The following is a 17,579-nucleotide window of genomic DNA, read 5'->3' as shown; positions in this document are numbered from 1 at the left end:
GACGTGTATCTCTTTTATTTCCTTATACTATTTTTACACAGTCAAAGATTTTTTTAAAAAAAAATCATGTTATTTGTTTTACTTTTTTTCCTTAACTAAACATGGGATAAACTTAATAAGGGCATAACCTGCTCCATAACCTTCTTGTTAAAAAAATGTTCTTAGGATTCTGTTTCTGATAGCGATGAATTGATCATAATGGCTGTTTTTCTTTAGGAAATAGAAAATGGTCAAAAACCTAACTTGGATGGAGTGAGAGACAGATAGAGTAGAAGGAAGGTAACAGAAGACAGCTTGATTGACTGCTGTGAACTGTAAAATGTGGCAAAATAATGGCGCGTGTGGGAAAAATAAGACACCATTGCTCCACGTCACCCCCAAGCAACAGTTTCCGCGTCAATCCCCCACTTTTCAACTATAAATACTTCGCATTCATCTTCCATCTTTGCTTCTTTCTTTTCCCCCAATTCCCATATTTCATTTATTAACATTTTCTTCTCTCTTTCTCCATGGCTCCCAAAACCGTATCCATTGACTACCAAACCACCCGGGTCTTACCCGAACCCGATATCTTCATACACTGTTCCCAAGGAACACGCATTCCAGCTCACGCTGCTGTTCTGGTTTGTCTTCCATTTCTAATATTCTCTTCTTGTTACCATTTTCTCTTCTCATTGCTCTGTTTTAATCACTTTTTTCTTTATCCCGAACAGGCTTCCGTGTCGCCGGTTTTGGAGAACTTCATAGATCGGCCACGTAAGCATCGGAGTTCCGAGAAAATAATCCAAATCCACGGCGTCCCTTGCGACGCCGTCATCGCCTTCGTTGGATTCCTTTACTCCTCCAGGTAACTACTATATACAAACACAGATTAGTATCTTTTATCTTGATTCGGCCGGATTCTGTAAAATGACGGAGATGCCCCCCGCAGGTGCACTGAGGAGGTGATGGACAAGTACGGGATGCACCTGCTCGCATTGTCGCACGTGTACCTGGTGCCGCAGCTGAAACAGAGATGCATCAAGGGTTTGACCCAGCGCTTGACCACAGAGAACGTGGTGGACGTGCTGCAACTCGCGCGCCTCTGCGACGCACCGGATCTCCACCTCCGATGCATGAAGCTCCTCACCTATAACTTCAAAGCGGTGGAAGCAACCGAGGGGTGGAAGTTCCTCGTCAAACACGATCCCTGGCTCGAACTCGACATTCTCCGCTTCATCGACGAACACGAAACGGTATTGATTAATTAACTAATTTTGAAATCTCATGAATTAGTGAATTGCTTATTTGTGGATTGGGAATGATGAATGGTGATTGATGACAGAGGAAGAAGAAATCGAGAAGGTATAGGATGGAGCAGGGTCTGTACGGGGAACTGAGCGAGGCGATGGAGTGTCTGGAGCACATATGCTCGGAGGGGTGCACCCATGTTGGACCCTACGATGCGGAGGTGAAGAGAGAGAAGAGGCCCTGTGGCAGATTCTCCACGTGTGAAGGGCTTCAGGTTCTGATCCGCCACTTTGCCACGTGCGAGAAGAGAATGGGCGGTGGTTGCGTCCGCTGCAAACGGATGTGGCAACTATTTCGACTTCATTCATACGTTTGCCACCAAACTGATTCTTCCTGCAAGGTTCCTTTCTGCAGGTAATTCCCAATTTTAAATTGAATTCCACATCGTGTTTTCTTTGCGGATATATTATATTAAAGAGGTATATTATATTTGTCATATAATTAATACATATTTAATTATGGACTTTTATGACTTTTTTTAAGCATGTGATTAGTCAAAGATGTTAATTAGAGAAAAAGTACTGGTCCAGACTTTTCATGTCGTCCTTTTTCTTACCAAAAAGTAGTTTTTTTTTTTAATAAATAGTTTTGTTTACTGGCAAAGAGACCGAAAAAGGAAAATGATAGAGAAAAACATCACGGTTCTATTAAATTTATAACAAAACAATTATCTTTTTTTTTTTTATAACGAACGGTTTTGTTTCTGTATATTTTTTCAATTCTTTGTGTATTTCTAATACCTCTAAGAGCATCTCCAGACAAAGAGATGAGATGTTTATTGAAGTACTTAAAATTGTTTGAAGTAATTTTTCACCGAAGAAATATGAGTTGGAATGAAAGCTGTTTAAGAGGAAACTGAAATTGTTGATGTAATTTTTTTAATCAAGTCGAAAAGAATCACTTAAAATATTGGAGTTGTCCTAAACAATGTTGTTCCAGGCACACAAGAGTAGTTTTACAGGACAAGTTTTATTTGTTTCATAATAGATCGGAGAACAGGGCTGAGTCTAATTAGAGGAAGCTGGAGTTCAAACTACAAAGACAGAGAAATAATTTTGTTGTTGTTGTTTTCCACTTGTTGCCATGATGATAAGTAAGAAAATTGATGTGTGGTTTGAAGGAATTAGAGAGTTTAGCAAAGGGGAGCATAAAATCGTTTTCGTTTGAGAAATAATATAATGAGGTTGTGATATTACATCTGACTCCCATGCCCGGTTCCAGAATAATTGGAGTTGGGATCCCATGGTGAATTGATTTGTGTTCATGGATGATTATTTTTGGTTCTTGATATTTTTGTGAGGGGTATATGCATTTGGACGGCTAGCGTCATTATTCCGTAGGTCCATCATAGTTGTCATCTATTCATCCTTTGTCAGCCTTCCAATCTTTTCCACCACAAGATACTTCCTACTCGTGTCCTAGTCACGGCTCTAATACATTTCACAAAATCAATATACTCACGCCGTCCATCAATTCCATCGAACTAACATGGTGTGTAGTTGTTAAATTTTCCTTGCATAGTTCCATTAAGGATCATGGATGGGACCCCCTCCGCATAAAAATATCCCTGGTTGGTGATACACTTCCTTTATTATAAAAAAAGAAAAAAAAGCGTACCAAGTCTCGGTCTTTTATCTTTCACTCCTCTAATTAATTGTTAACTTTACAGATGAACAATGATATTAATATTTTCATGTTTATCTTACGAAATAGCATTGCTCTTATCTAAATTCGCAAGTTGTCTAATAAAATGTCTATTTTAAGTTGGTGGTGCAGCCCAAGTCCATGCCATGTGTTTTTCTTCTAATCTTGTGATGAGTGTCTTGTCTTATCTATTATTCGAAAACAGATGAGTTCTTGATTAACATGAGTGTTTTGGGTGAATGTGACAGGCAATTTCAGTTGAAGATGCAGGAAGAGAAAAGAAAGGATGATGCTAAGTGGAAACTTCTAGCGAGGAAGGTTGCCTCAGCCAAAGTGATGTCTTCCCTGTCTCTTCCAAAGAGGAAACGAGATGAGGAGATCAGAGGCACAATAAACAATCACGGGATTAGAAGCTTTAAATTACTATGAATATTAGGACGATGTGTTCCTTGTTGATAGGGAAGTTTCTTGTTCTTGTAAAGCAGGGTTTTTGGACAGTGTAAACTTCTTAGAGGAAATGTCAAATTCAGTGTTACCTGAATACTAATTTTTGTTTCTCTCAACGTTACATTGGGCTTTCTCATTAGATTTTGCTATCATGGATGCTAAGTTATTTGGAAGATGAATAGACTCCTTATTAATTTATAAACTATTTTGATCACTCCAAAAATATTTAGTAATGTTGATATTGAAGTAATATATTTTTAAAATTGAGTTCATAAACTATAAATTATTTTATTGTTTGATTGATCCAATCTCCAAAAGGGTGAAAACAGAAAGGATCTGACAAAAGTTTAGAAGGTTTGAACTCCTCTTTAAATCTTTTTGGACTTTTTATTTGCTTGCTCTTAATGCAATTGATAGAAGTCTGAAAATTATTAATAATTACAAAATTGAATGTATTAAATACTCTCTCATGTACTAATAATTTGATTGTCTCAATGAAGACATATCTTAATTTATTTAATCCCAACATAAAGAATAGTTATTCAAAACACATAATTTTTACTCAAGAGAGTAGTGTCATTTTTAATTAACAAAAATTATATTATAAACATATATTAAAATTATTATTTAAAACTAAATTGCACATTTTAACAGGTACTCCATGAAAAGTTAGTCTCCTTTTAAATTGTTGCTTATATTACAAGTTGTTAGAAATATGAATTGTAGAACTATAATCAAGACTAACAATATTAGTTTCGTAACAAACAAAAACAAATGCATTTCCTTTTTCCCTTAAGTAATACATTAACTTTAGAAATTCAATATGCAGCTGCAATTTCTTTTTTTAAAAATAAACACTCTTAATCCTTCTTTTTAGAAAGAATCAAGTTAATTTTCTCTTTTATTTGTAAACTTTTCTCCCTCTACACATGAGCAATAATTCATTACTTAACTACATATATCCTTATATGTGTTGTAAGATATTTTAAAAGGGATAATATACTCATGAGTCACACGATACTTAATATATGGTACCAAAATAGAATAAGACGTGACAACTTTCAAAGCATTCAATTGAGTTACAATGTCCTATATCCTCTTAAGGGATTTATTAGATGCTCAATTAGGCAAACTAAAAAAAGAAATGTTAAATGTTGATATTTATAACTGTTACAAAGATATAATTAGATTTCTATCATTTTCATTCATAAAAATTAACATAACTTAGTTCTTAAATTTTAAAAAATAATGAATACAGTATTTTTAATTCAATTATTTATTTATTTTTAAATCAAATAATGTTTTATGTTAGTATTTAAGATGTTTATATCATTTGACAATTATAATTTAAATATTATTTTAAAACAACATTTGAAACATAAAAAAAAAATAATATTATAGGATCAAAAGAGCTATATTTATTTATTTAAAGTTTAGGACATAAATATATCAATGTTTTGGAATTTTTATATTTCATCTAAGTTTTGAAATTAAAAAGCATGTTTAATCCATATAATAATAATTATCTCTTTTCAAATTTTATCACTGTTATCCTTTAATTAAAAAATATCTCCTTCATTAAGAAATATTGATACTTTGTCATTAATCTAATGACATAAAAAAAAAGTTGAACTCCTTTAAGAATAACTTTATAACGACAAAACTATCAAACATGTTATATTTTTGTTAGGAAAGTGAGATTGGGCATGGATTTGATTTTTCAATATCTAGTCTAGATTTAATTTAGATATAATAAAATGGATTAGACTCATAATTCCAATTTAGTTGTTCTAGTTAAAATAAATTTGAATTAAAATTCATATCCATTTTAATTATATCAATCAAATTTGAATTATTTTTCAATCCCATTTAAATTGGATCAAAACTAGATGTAATCCACATTTCTAATAAGATTAAATTAAATTAGATCGACATAATATATCTTATTATTAGGTCCATTAGATATGAGATGACTGACTTGGTTTCACCTTTAGTTTAGGCCAACTTTGTCCAATCATTCGGCTTAGACTGATTCGACTTGACTTTAGATCCTAATAATTTTGGCACAACCTTTAAATCAACTTGATTGACCTTCAATTGAATCGATTTGGCTGAACTTTGACTATGATCGACTTAATTAACATTCGGATGAGACCGACTTGGTCGACCTTTAGCAGGGGCTAACTCAAAAGACCTTTAGTCGGGTTAACTTGGTCGACCAACTTTCAGTCGAGATCCACTTAGTCAATCTTCAACCAATGTAATCTAGGTCAAATTTATGCAAGAGTTGGTTTGATCAGATTTTGGTCGTGTCCGAATTGATCAGATTTTGGCCATAGTCGACTCGATTGAAATTTTGTTGGTGCTAACTTGATCCAATTTCAGACATGGTCAACTCAACCAAATTTTCGTACCTAGTTTGTTTGAATTTTGGACAAATTCGATTCGGCTGAATTTGGTTAAGGCCTATTTGGTAGAATTTCAACTGAGACCAATTCAGTCAATTTTTGATTGGCTCAACTCGACTGACTCAATTAAATATTGCTCTAGGTCAACTTGACCAACCAAATTTTAGACAGGGTCAACTCTGTCGAATTTATCATGGGAAGACCTGAATAAATTTCGACCATGGAGGGCTTGACCAAATTGCAGCAAAGCTTGGTTCAAGTAAATGTTGGTTGGAGCTAATCTGGCTAAATTTCGTTTAATGCTTGGTTTAGCCGAATTTTTGTTGGAGGCTAGTTTTGGCGAATTTTGGCTGATTTTTTACCATGGCTGACAAATTTAGAATTGACTTAGACATACTTTCATATCGGGATGACTAAAGTTATCCCTCATACCGTGGCTGGCAAATTAGATTTTTCATCCTAAACCAATTTAGACAAATTTTAGTTAGGGCCAACTCAGCCAAATATCAGCTATAATTGACTCTAACCGACCTTTGTTTAGAATTGACCTAGACATACTCTCGTATCAGGATGACTAAAGTTATCATTCACTTAAGAATCAATTGAGACAACCTTTTAGAAAGATGATCAAAGTTGACCTTCAATTATAAACAACCTGACTAATCTTCAAATAAAAAAAGAAATATATAGTATAAATATAACCCAAATCTAAAACCTTCAAATAAAAAAAATATATCTAGTATAAGTCTAATCCAAATCTAGAATTTTCAAAAGTAGAAAAAATATTGAACCTAAATACAAATTCAATTAAATATCTTAATATTTGAATTTTCAAACTCTAAAAAATTATCCAATCTAATTCAAATTAAATAGAATGAATTTCAAATTTAAAAATGTCTATTTAAAGTTGAGATATATTCATTTAAAAATATTTTTGAATGACATGATTGATTATTGGAAGTTTTGGAGGAACTTAAAAATGTCTTGAAAGAGTATGATTGGGGCAGAAGAAGAAACAGTAATTAGCATATAAGAGAGAGAAGAGAAAAGTGTGAATAATGATTAGAGTCCTTAAAAGAAAGAATAGGTCTCCCAATAAGGTACACACCAACAGACACTGGTCCTATGAAATAGCCAACACGGGGACACATTTGTAAAGCAAAAGGAAGCCATTGAGGCGTTAGTGATGTCTTTCAGGAACCCATTAGCTTTAATATGTGACCACAGGCCCCTCTCCTAGACAAACTCAACTGCATAAGGCATAGCCGAAAGACCATGCTTGTAGTAGCAATTATTGGATCATTATATTTATTAAACAATTTATTAAAGTGATTAATTATGTAGAAATTACAAAATACTACAGAGAAGTTACATAGAAGTTATTGTTCCAAGTTAATATATTAGTTAATTTGTTTTCAATTTATTTATTTTGAAAGAAGTTAGCATTTTATAAGTTTTTACATGGTAATGTATCCAAATAGTTCAAATTCATGTAAGTGTTTATCAAAATGTGATTCACGGATAACTTACTAAAATGTAAGTACTTATAAAATAAACTGTTATACATAATACGAAATTATTTAAAAGGTTCAGTCCACTAAAATAGTAATTGGGGAATAAAATAAAGAAAGAAAAGTAAATTTATTTTTTCTATTTTAAAGTTAAATTTGTAAAGGAAAATATTTCTAAGAATAAAAGTTATAAATTCTTTCATTTTAGAATGTAGGTAGTCAATTTCCTTTTCTCATTTGAATTATTATAGTAAAAATATAGAAAATAGTAAAAATGATTCGGTGAACATAGTCAATTTCGTTCTTGTTGTTTACATTGTGTCATGTGACATGTGTCTTCTTTTCACGTATAACGCTTGTTACTTTAATTTGTTTAGTCAATATATTCGTCTGCTAAGTTTCACTGAGTCTATATGAGTCATCTAATGCCTTAAGACCAGCCTCATAGTACTTTTTTGGTACAATGTTAAACTTGCATGTGTTTTTTCTTATCAAAAAGTTTCTTTAACAACTTCTTTTTGACAATGTATATATGACAGTTTATTATTAGTTCGTTTCAAATATTTTTTTAAACATAAATTCAAATCGATCAATAAAATAATGACACGTGTTCTGTTGTAAAAAAGTTGTTAAGAAAAAATTATTAAAATATCATTATTCTTTTTTCTTTTGGGTTTTTAAATGATAGATGATTTTTTGACATAGTTAAATTTTTTACATTTATTTAACACTATTTTTATTTATTTTTTATTCTCTTTTTTCTTGAAAAACTATAAAATTTTATACTTTTTGGACTATTTTACCTTTATACTCTATCAAATGAATATAAAAGTGTGTTATAGTATTTTTTTTTTTTTTAAATGCTGGATTGAATAAGTCTGTTGATCAAAGAGATTGTTTTGGGCTTTGGAGACACAACTTTGTACATGATTTTGAGGATAAAATGATCATTGGACACAGTCTGTTACATGGTTAAATTTTGGTTACTTAAGTTATTTCAGTGCATGATTAGGGAAAGAGAAAAAAAAAAGATTATTTATTATTTTATATTGTGATCTAAGAATAAATATTTTAGAGTAATAATATTAACATATTTTTAAAATTTTATATATTTATGTTACATAAACCTCAGAACTTGGATAGATAACAGGGAATAGAATTATTAGGAGGCGATCCTTTAGCAGAAACAACCTCTGGTACAGATCGAACAAATTATTTTATTTTTCATCCCTTATTAAAATTAGATAGTAATTATGAAGAAATGATTCAAAGCTCGTCGTTGATAAGTGAAGAATGTTCCATTGATTTGGAGGAGGAGGTTTTGATTGGATAGGAGGCCTCCATTGCTATGCCACATAGACCTCCCTTGTGAAATGCATCTCTTTTCATTCTAATGTAACCATTTTCTCCCCATTCGGATCCCCACGAGTTCTTCACTGTCCAATATTTTGTTCCATCTTGAGTTGTTCCATATCCCACAATTGCTACCCCATGATTCAGATTAGTGCCACACAATCCCGTAAATACTCCCTGCAGTTAATTGTTTGCAAATTATGACCACACACAAAATCATTTTTTTTTTCTGAAAACTAGATAATTAATTAGGAAAATGATATTTTAACACCATTTTTTGACATTGCACACGTGTCAAAATGTGATCAGACAATTTCAAATTAAAAAAGTTGAGACAGGGATATGTTTGGAAGAAAAAAACCAAAGTTTGTTTTTTTAATTTAAAATCGTCCAACCACATTTTCACACGTGTGCAGTGTCAAAATGGTGTCAAAAAATGATGTTAAAATTTTATTTTCCAATTAAGAACCATGTTTTTGTGGATGAAAAAAAGGTGTTTAAAAGAGAAACCTTGAAAGAATGATCAGATAAATTTTTTCATAAACAGAAAATATGTAAAAAAGTTTTCAGAATTAAAAGTTGACCTCTGAGTAGAACTGGAAGAAAAATCCAGCAGCATCAATGGCTACTGATACAGGTTGATGAGCAACAGCTTTGAGCAATGCAGCTTCATTATTCACTGGGACAGTTTCATGCCCATCGATTGACACTGCAGGTTTCTTCACCTGTAATATGATTATTATTTTTTTTTCATCTTTAAATTCCTAATCAATTAATGAAGTCAAGTAAATTAATATTAAGCACAAAAGAAATATCAATGTGCACCTTTGATGCATCACAAGTTCCATCTCTTGCTTCATAAGGGTAATTGCTTTCTTTAGTTATACCATGTTGTTTGATAAAATCAAATGCACTTTCCATTAACCCACCATTACATCCTGCATTCTCTTTAGTGTCGCAATCTACAAGTTCTTGCTCAGACAAGGACACCAGCTTATTTGTTTTTATCTGGTTAATACCTTCAACGGCTGCAACCGTTGAAAATGCCCAACAACTACCTATAACAACAAGACATTAAAAAACAACTGACATTATTCCAACCTCATCAAAACAAACAAAGATTACCCAAGTGGTTTGTTCAATAGAAAAAAGATCAAATTATAAATTGGTTTACCACATTTGCCTTGATCCTTTACATCAGTCACAGCACCTTTCTTCCTCCAATCCACCGAAGAAGGAACCTTATCAACGTTCTCATACATGAAAGTACCGTTCCCGAGTGGCATGCCTCGGAACATTCTGTGGTGACCTACCTTCGAGTTAGCATAGGTGGTCGTGAATTCATGGTTGGTCATGTCAGCAAACCTGTTCAACTTCAGCTTGTAAGGTTTGTCCATTTTATTCGCGTTGTGGACATTCATGACGTTGGCTTTGAACACGTTGAAGCGCTTCTGCTTCTCATCGAAGCTTCGTGAAACCGTGTGGTGGCTTCTCCATCTCTCGTACAAATCCCACAAACCTTGCTCCGATTCTAGTTCCTTCTCGTTGATATCAAAACTCTCGGCCATTCCAAGAACAAAACCAAACAATAAAACAGCCCACAAAACCTTTTTCATTTCCATCTTGCGTTGCTTAATATTATGTCAATGCAAATGGAAGATGTGAAAAAGAGAGATAAAGGAGATGCTTTATATAGAGAAATGAAAATCAATCTGGCAGAAAAAAAACGAAGTAACTTAAGGGCATCAACAATCAATAATGATGAACATGCAAGGCTGTTACAGTGACATTATAGTTGAAGTACTGTTTTTCTACATTTCTTAGATTTTATATAATGGAAGCAAACTCAAGAGATTTATCTTATTGGGGCAAAATAATTTGGCAGATAAGTTCCAAATTTAAAGGGTTTTATAAAACTGCTATATATTGTGTGCTCGAAGGATCAGATTTGGGTTGCATGCAGTTCACGGTATTACCTTTAATAATTGAGAATGAGAGCATGAGTTGCTTCTGGTTTTGAGGCACTGTGCTTGTAGCATCAAGAGGAGTTGAAAGTAATGGCAACGGTTTTGTAGCTTACGCGATCGCTTGTGAAAGCAGTGCAGCAGCACATGTGCAAACTCATACAAATTTAAAGTGCAATCAGGTATACTTGCCAACTGCATGATTCCTTGCAGTGCATGTGTAGTAAGAGTGTAAAAGTCCACAAGTTAGGACAGGAATTTGGTAACTTTTGAAACTAAACTCTGTACATATTATGAGAATTACTGTGTCATCGATAAATTCGATGTTGTCATTTGTTAATTACTTTCTCTGTAAAATTTAAATATATCACTTCTCTCCGATAAAATTGTTGTTTAATATGTTGTTACAGTAGAGGATAGCTAATTAGCCAAAAGGCTTGAATTTCTTGATCTTTTTAGGAGAATGGAAAATGTTTCTTTGGTTTGTATTAGGAGAAGTTTTATGTCCCATTCCCATGACGGCATGTGAAAGATTTTTTGTGATATTCAGTGATTATCATTTGATTCCAACTATACGCTCTTGATAATTGCTTGATGCAAAGAAATACATTAGCGTAATGCTTTGGTTTCTAACAGATCGCTTGAAAGATTAAATTTAAACGGAATGAATTCCTGAAGAGGCATTTTATTGGGTTGTAAAAATTGTAGGCCATGTTCATGAAGTGTGGTCAACTAGGTGATAATCGATTTTATGAAAGGAAAGTGTCTTTAATAATTCTTTTTTGACAATGTTTTGACAATACATACCTGATAATTTATGATTGGTCTGTTTCAAATAATTTTTTAACATAAATTCAAACAGATCAATAAAATGATTACATATGTTCTGTTGTAAAAAAATTGTTAAAAGAAAATTTTCAAAATATCATAATCTTTGTGAAATGGCCAGAGATGAGTCGCGTGCCTTAGTTTATCAAGACTCACTCTTTCCAAATTCCGTTCATTTCATGTAGAATAAAAGTGTATTTTAACATATATTGCATTTATTTAACAACAGAGAGTAAAATAGTTACAAAAAGAGTAAAATTTTGTATTTATAAAAAAAAAGTGAAGTAAAAAATGTAGTGTAAAATTATTATAGAAAATTTTTACGTGTCAAAGCATCGTAATTCTTGTTACTCTTTCATGTATTTTTCTTTCTTACTGGATTGTGCATTTTGTGCATAAAATTCAATTTTGTCTTTAGTTAGACTTCTGCAGATATTTAATGGTCATTATTATTGATTATTGATTGTGAAATAATTTTAGACCAATGACACGTAAATGATGTTCAAATGTTGTAAAAAAAAATTGTTATCTAAGTATTATTATCTTTTAAAAAATGCATATACATGCCTCCTGAAACATAATTATATAAAATTGTGACTCGTGCTGTGTGATAAACATTAGTGAGGAAAAGTGTATATTCTGCATAAGTAAATTTTACCAAATAAATGTTACTTGAATGTTATAATCTCATTCTGTAGTAGGAACATTTGAATTGGTGTATAAGCTCGGCTTATTGTATACATTTAATCAAACTTATCTTTTACTGGATAAGTTTAGATGGGCTAACTAAATTCAAAACATCATAAGAATAACAAAGGCAAAATATGTTTGATATTTAAAGTTCATATGGTCAGATTCTGTTTCTAAATGTAAAGCTAATATGTTTAGCACTTTACCAGCCTATCAATTTTTTAGTATATAATATGGCTTGTATAATAATAAAATGCTAATTTCAAATATGGCATAATAAATTCAATCTTTAACTAAAATTATAATTACTCAAAGTTCTTGTTTGAAGATGTTTTATTCTCATTCTCTACTATTTTCGTTTTGTAGCACAAATTTTATTCTATACGAGACAAACTTAGTACCTAAAATTTTAAAAGAAAAAACATTCAAAGTATAAAAGAAATGAAGTTAGATTTTCTATCTAAATAAATTACATAAACTTCAAGAAGTTAATAACGAACATTAATATTTTAAAAAAACATGTTAACTTCTTACGTATTCAGTCGAGTACACAGACAGTAGAGCAATCAAGCACCTTATTTAGCTCAATGGAACCGGTGATCTAAGAAACTGAAGGTCTACTACTTCTATTCTGCCAAAGGGTCAGGAGTTAAAAATCTATGTTCATTACCATGGACCCAATTTCTCATATCGTATAAAATTCTTGAACCATGCATTTTCACTAGAGTAGAGCTATTTTTTGAAGGGTAAAAATTATATTTCAGAATACCCAATTCCAGAAAGAAAGCAACTGGAATTTTTATAGGATGTAAAAAAATTCCTTATAAAGTAGAAATTTTTCACAACCCCGGCCTTACAAAAAATCCAACTTAATCCGTTTCTGCATTTCATCGATGACACTTCATCGGGTTGGTTGGGAATCACTGGTGGATTGACCATGCAAAGGTAGTTTTGTGAGTACAGATATTTGCAGCGTGTGCAAAAGAAAAGGTCACCCTCTCACAGAATGTCGTAAAAATACCAATTACAGTACCAGAGCATACATGTAAGCCTGCAGTTAACGTTATAAGTTACGAATGACAACTTGCAATCACAGAATATGGAACCAGGTTACCAGATAATCGTTTAATTGGCCATTATCTATATATATTAATGGCAGGTGGCTGGTGACTTCTGGACAAATTTTGCCAATTCAACATTTGTATCTAGCAGAAGGGCTTCATACCTTCGTCACAAATTAGTCAACTCATTTCACTTGAGACAAAGAACCTTTTTGGACAAAATTCATCATAACTACTTCTCAAAATAAAGAAGAAATTAAAATTAACTTCGCGACAAATTAAATGTACTTATACACAAATTATTTGAGGAAATCATATAAGAAACTTTCTACAAATTAACTTACCTATATAAGCTAATTTTAGCTAAAGAGAAAAATAAATTCTAACTTGTTTTCTTATTTTTCTCTCCTAAAAGTTATTGTAAAGAAGTTCATCGAAATAATCCCTGAGACCAGTTTAAATGAAACTTCATTAAAAATGGAATATACATGGTTGATAATATACCTTGTATGAACATAAAACAGAAACGAAGAATTGAGGCAGTCAACTGAGCCATAGCACACACTTCCTTGCATATATATATTGAAGCCTTTTTCAATTTTAGTGGGGTCAAAGCAGAGTGTATGCAAAAGGCCATTATGTCCAGACACAAACTACCCCATTCTTGTCAGCTGAAGCTAGGGGTTTTCTGATGCCGCTCCACGTACAAGACAGAACAGAAGAAGTGTGTTCCTTGAGCGTACCGACTATATCACCTTTAGAAATTGACCAAATATACACAGATCCATCGGCAGACCCAGCAGCAACGTGATTGTCATCTGGACTAAAACAGGAGCGACTCCAGTTAGAAGCAACTCTGTTTCCTGCCGCTTTTAGTGTGCTACAAACTTCAAGAGATCGCACGTCAAACAAATTGTGCAAATTGTCCCTTCCACTGGTCAGTACAAAATTTCCATTTCGAGAAAGGGATATTGATGTAACTGCAGATGTATGTGCAGCAACCTCGCTGAGTAGCTTTCCGCTCTGAATGTCCCATAACCGAAGATTACCATCAACATGTCCTGCAAATATGGTCTGACCATCCATGCTGAAGGAGAGAGCATTGCAGTTGCTGTGAAAAATGATTGTGTTGGTGCAGTAACCTTTCACTAGGTCCCAAACTTTTATGGTACGATCATAAGCAGCACTGACAACATGACGACTTGAAATCTTGCTCACATCAACAGCACAAACTTTATCTGTGTGGCCAGTAAGGGTATGACGGACACGGCCTGAGTGGACATCCCATACATACAAGTTGTTCGAGCTGCTTGCAGCAATGACAGATCGGTTATCATGGGTGATAGTGAGATCTAATACTGAGCCAAGGCAGCCATGAAGAGTAGAAGATAAGGATCCGGTATTTGTATCCCACATTTTAACTAACCGATCCTGTCCCCCAGTAATCAATTTACTGGAATTGTACTCAAACAACATGGAAGCACAACCACCTTCATGTGCACGAAGCCTGTATTTACATGTGGAAGGAATGTTTGACTCTAAAAAAAACTCAGCACCTTCTTCACTTTGGCGAACTATACCATCCACCTGCTGCCTTGCAAGTTGCTCTAAGCCACTGGCCTTTAGCTTCTCGACCATGTCTTCGTACAGTGCATTAGCCTAAAGTGGTAGGAACTAAATTATTAATTAGCATGTGCAACAAAAATTAGTAAGTACAATCAAGGTTTTGTTAGGATCCTACACACAACAAATTTACACTACTAATGTAACTATCATAGTACTTTAATCCTAAAAGACAAGGTTCAGATTTCAAACTACCAAAAAGTTAGTTCAGAAGAACAAACAATATTGGCGAAACAATGCCGAATGAGGCAAGCAAGCCAGCACCAGAAGCAGGTAAATATAGGCAGAACTTAGTTCCAAGAATTATACCAATACTAAATATCTAATTCCAAAAGTTCAAATGGAAAATAAAGAAGATGATGTATACCTCGTTTAGGCGTTCAGCATCCTTCATCTTTTCCAACATCCAGCGGTCAATCAACATCTTATTCTCAGCTTCAGCTTTATTTGCTTTAGTAGTCATCTGCTGCAGTTGGGCTTTAAGTTCAGTATTCTCACTGACAAGCACTTCTAGAGATTTAAACTTTTCTTCCAAGTCTTCCTTTAATTGAGAGCACTCATCCCTGCAACGTTAATTTAACTCATAATCATTTGCCACGAACTTAAAAAAAAATTAAAAAAAAAAGAGGCCGTAAAAATGCATAAGAAACATGGCGCAACCTCAATTCAGTCAATTCCTTTTGCAAATCAGCAACTGCATTTTCTTTCTCTTGAACCAACGCTTTTGAAGCTCTGGACTCAGCTACTTCCACAACAAGTTGCTCAGACAGCCGAGATTGAGCTTTGTAGCATTGCTGAAGTTCCACTTGAAGATTCTCTGCTTTCTCTTTCCACTCAGAGCCCTTCAAGAACAACCATAGAACCAACACTAACCTCAGTAGAAGCATTCCAATTTGCAAAACTGCTAGACACATACCATGATCCGGGCAAATATAGTACTCAATATCTTCACCCGCCCCCAAATTTCCAATAGTTGTAAAGGGAAGGGGGAAGATTGTCAATTGTCAAAGGCCAATTAATATCAGACAGTGAAAATTGTACACATGAACTACTCTATTGGAACCGATGATTGAACAAAGTTCTAAAATAAAATTAGGGGAAATTGGAAAGCACCACCGCCCAAATTAGGTAATTCTTAAGAAGCATGAATATTGTCAAAGAAATGATAGAGAGGGGACCTGAGAAACAAAGGGTCTAGAAAGAGCTAGAACAGCGGGACCATGAGCGGCTTCTTCAAGCAAATGGCGCTTCCGCAGTGCCTTCAAAGCGTGTTTAATAGCTTCACACGCAATTTCTTCTTGCGACTTGTTTGTTTTCGCCATTACTGGCACAAAAACAGAATTCAAGCATAAACCTTTTGGGTTCCTGGAAAGTTAGAATCCAGAGAAAATATAAGCAGAGATTACAATTTAGGATCCGCTAAGAAAGTCTAAGATCGAATGGAATAGGGACTTCGAAAAAAATAACAATAAAATCTTTCAGGTATAAAGTAGAAACCTGCAAATAGGGTCCCACGACAACGGGCATTTACCCAAATCCCTACCATCAAAATCTTGGGTCTCACACAATACATGAACAGGGCCTGACTTTTTACACACCCAGTTTTACTTATTTATTCCCCGTGTTTTTTTCTTTCCAAACACACCCCTTAACTTTCTTCTTCCCAAATCCCATATGAAGTGGTGTTAAAAAGGGATCATCTAGTACAACCCAAACTGGTCTATTATCGGTTGGTTATTTAGTGAATCAAACTAACCTGCTTTATTTATTAGCGAATCAGAAAAATTTGAATCTGACTCGACCCATCATGGATTAGTGAGTTAAACGAAATGCTTCATTAACTCACTTAATTACAATTTTTTAATAAAAACAATTACAAACTTTTGTGATTTAAAACTAAATAAATTTCATTCCCAAAATAATATTAAATTCAAGACAATTCAAAATAATAAAAAAAAGTACAATATAATCTACCTATAATCAGATGGTATTTTATAGGATTTTATAAAATAAATGGACTGGTGAGCCAAACTCTCTCAATCCGGATATATCAAGTAAATGAACAAATACATCTTTTTCAAATCTAAGTTAACTGAAACTTATAATAAACTAGATTGACTAGCTAGTTGTAAGCCATTTTGAGAATTTGACAAGCACATGTATAACTAAGTATTAATACACCTGGCAAACATATGCAAAGCACACATACACCATTCAAGAAAAATATCCAAAAGTGAGAAATTAAAAACACTCTAAAGCGTTTCATCAATTCATAATCCTAACAAGGAAAAATCAAGCAATCAATCAATGAATCGAAGATTAAGATTACCAATTAACCAAAAACGAAAAGCTTAAAACTAGCATCGAAACATAATAAAGTTGGTCTACACCTCGTAAATTGCGTCTAGGAAATCCCCTCTTTCCTTGGAAGCCACCGACGAGTTCCTCCCTCCCCGTTCGCGAATTGAAGAGTAGGAATATGAAAAATGAAAAAGGGAGAGAATAGGCAAAGAAAAGGTATAGAAGGGAATGGATTTTGGAAGAGAATGTTAGAGATATTATATTTAGTTTATATTGTGTTTATGTTAATTAGGGAAATATAGTCCCTATATGTTTATTAGGGAAACATTGTTCTTATTTTATTTTATTTTATTTTATTCTTACATATTCATTTGTATTTGGGCTTAGCCCATATTTCTTCTATTATAAATAGAGAACCCTATGTGTGTATTTAACACAAGGGATTAATTCCAATATATA

The 17,579-nt window shown here is 33.2% G+C and overlaps 3 protein-coding genes across 4 annotated transcripts; 1 reads left to right on the top strand and 2 right to left on the bottom strand.

The window, feature by feature from the left end:
- Positions 1 to 441: 441 nt before the first annotated feature.
- Positions 442 to 3,502, top strand: LOC106769251 (BTB/POZ and TAZ domain-containing protein 1). The gene is made up of 5 exons (XM_014654788.2): positions 442 to 623; positions 714 to 847; positions 932 to 1,235; positions 1,325 to 1,644; positions 3,183 to 3,502. The coding sequence occupies exons 1-5, from the start codon at positions 510 to 512 to the stop codon at positions 3,361 to 3,363; spliced, it is 1,053 nt and encodes a 350-aa protein (XP_014510274.1). The 5' UTR covers positions 442 to 509; the 3' UTR covers positions 3,364 to 3,502.
- Positions 3,503 to 8,433: 4,931 nt separating this feature from the next.
- Positions 8,434 to 10,281, bottom strand: LOC106767127 (vignain). The gene is made up of 4 exons (XM_014651960.2): positions 9,828 to 10,281; positions 9,479 to 9,711; positions 9,238 to 9,378; positions 8,434 to 8,830 (listed from the first exon to the last, which is right to left on the bottom strand). The coding sequence occupies exons 1-4, from the start codon at positions 10,273 to 10,275 to the stop codon at positions 8,567 to 8,569; spliced, it is 1,086 nt and encodes a 361-aa protein (XP_014507446.1). The 5' UTR covers positions 10,276 to 10,281; the 3' UTR covers positions 8,434 to 8,566.
- Positions 10,282 to 13,572: 3,291 nt separating this feature from the next.
- Positions 13,573 to 17,308, bottom strand: LOC106765751 (autophagy-related protein 16). 2 transcript variants are annotated; one of them, XM_014650476.2, is made up of 5 exons: positions 17,210 to 17,308; positions 15,998 to 16,184; positions 15,480 to 15,661; positions 15,187 to 15,382; positions 13,573 to 14,855 (listed from the first exon to the last, which is right to left on the bottom strand). In XM_014650476.2, exons 2-5 carry the CDS (start codon positions 16,139 to 16,141, stop codon positions 13,833 to 13,835), a joined length of 1,545 nt encoding a protein of 514 aa, XP_014505962.1. In that variant the 5' UTR covers positions 16,142 to 16,184; positions 17,210 to 17,308; the 3' UTR covers positions 13,573 to 13,832. The 2 variants fall into 2 exon arrangements, with proteins under 2 accessions (XP_014505962.1, XP_022639247.1); XM_022783526.1 differs by lacking the exon at positions 17,210 to 17,308 and adding an exon at positions 16,317 to 16,549.
- Between the last annotated feature and the right edge of the window lie 271 nt (positions 17,309 to 17,579).

This window comes from Vigna radiata, chromosome 7 (genome assembly GCF_000741045.1).
Source record: "Vigna radiata var. radiata cultivar VC1973A chromosome 7, Vradiata_ver6, whole genome shotgun sequence".
Lineage (NCBI taxonomy): Eukaryota > Viridiplantae > Streptophyta > Magnoliopsida > Fabales > Fabaceae > Vigna > Vigna radiata.
The sequence above is the reverse complement of the archived record's forward strand: the minus strand, read 5'-3'. Positions and strand labels throughout refer to the sequence as shown.

Coding starts and splice junctions, on each gene's coding strand:
- LOC106769251 (XM_014654788.2), top strand. CDS start 510: ATGGCTCCCAAAACCGTATCCATTGACTACCAAACCACCCGGGTCTTA. Junction 624..713: donor CAGCTCACGCTGCTGTTCTG/GTTTGTCTTCCA, acceptor TATCCCGAACAG/GCTTCCGTGTCGCCGGTTTT. Junction 1,236..1,324: donor TCATCGACGAACACGAAACG/GTATTGATTAAT, acceptor GATTGATGACAG/AGGAAGAAGAAATCGAGAAG.
- LOC106767127 (XM_014651960.2), bottom strand. CDS start 10,275: ATGGAAATGAAAAAGGTTTTGTGGGCTGTTTTATTGTTTGGTTTTGTT. Junction 9,379..9,478: donor GAACTTGTGATGCATCAAAG/GTGCACATTGAT, acceptor ATCATATTACAG/GTGAAGAAACCTGCAGTGTC. Junction 8,831..9,237: donor TCTTCCAGTTCTACTCAGAG/GTCAACTTTTAA, acceptor AATTAACTGCAG/GGAGTATTTACGGGATTGTG.
- LOC106765751 (XM_014650476.2), bottom strand. CDS start 16,141: ATGGCGAAAACAAACAAGTCGCAAGAAGAAATTGCGTGTGAAGCTATT. Junction 15,662..15,997: donor CTAGACCCTTTGTTTCTCAG/GTCCCCTCTCTA, acceptor TTGTTCTTGAAG/GGCTCTGAGTGGAAAGAGAA. Junction 15,383..15,479: donor AAGGAATTGACTGAATTGAG/GTTGCGCCATGT, acceptor TTAACGTTGCAG/GGATGAGTGCTCTCAATTAA.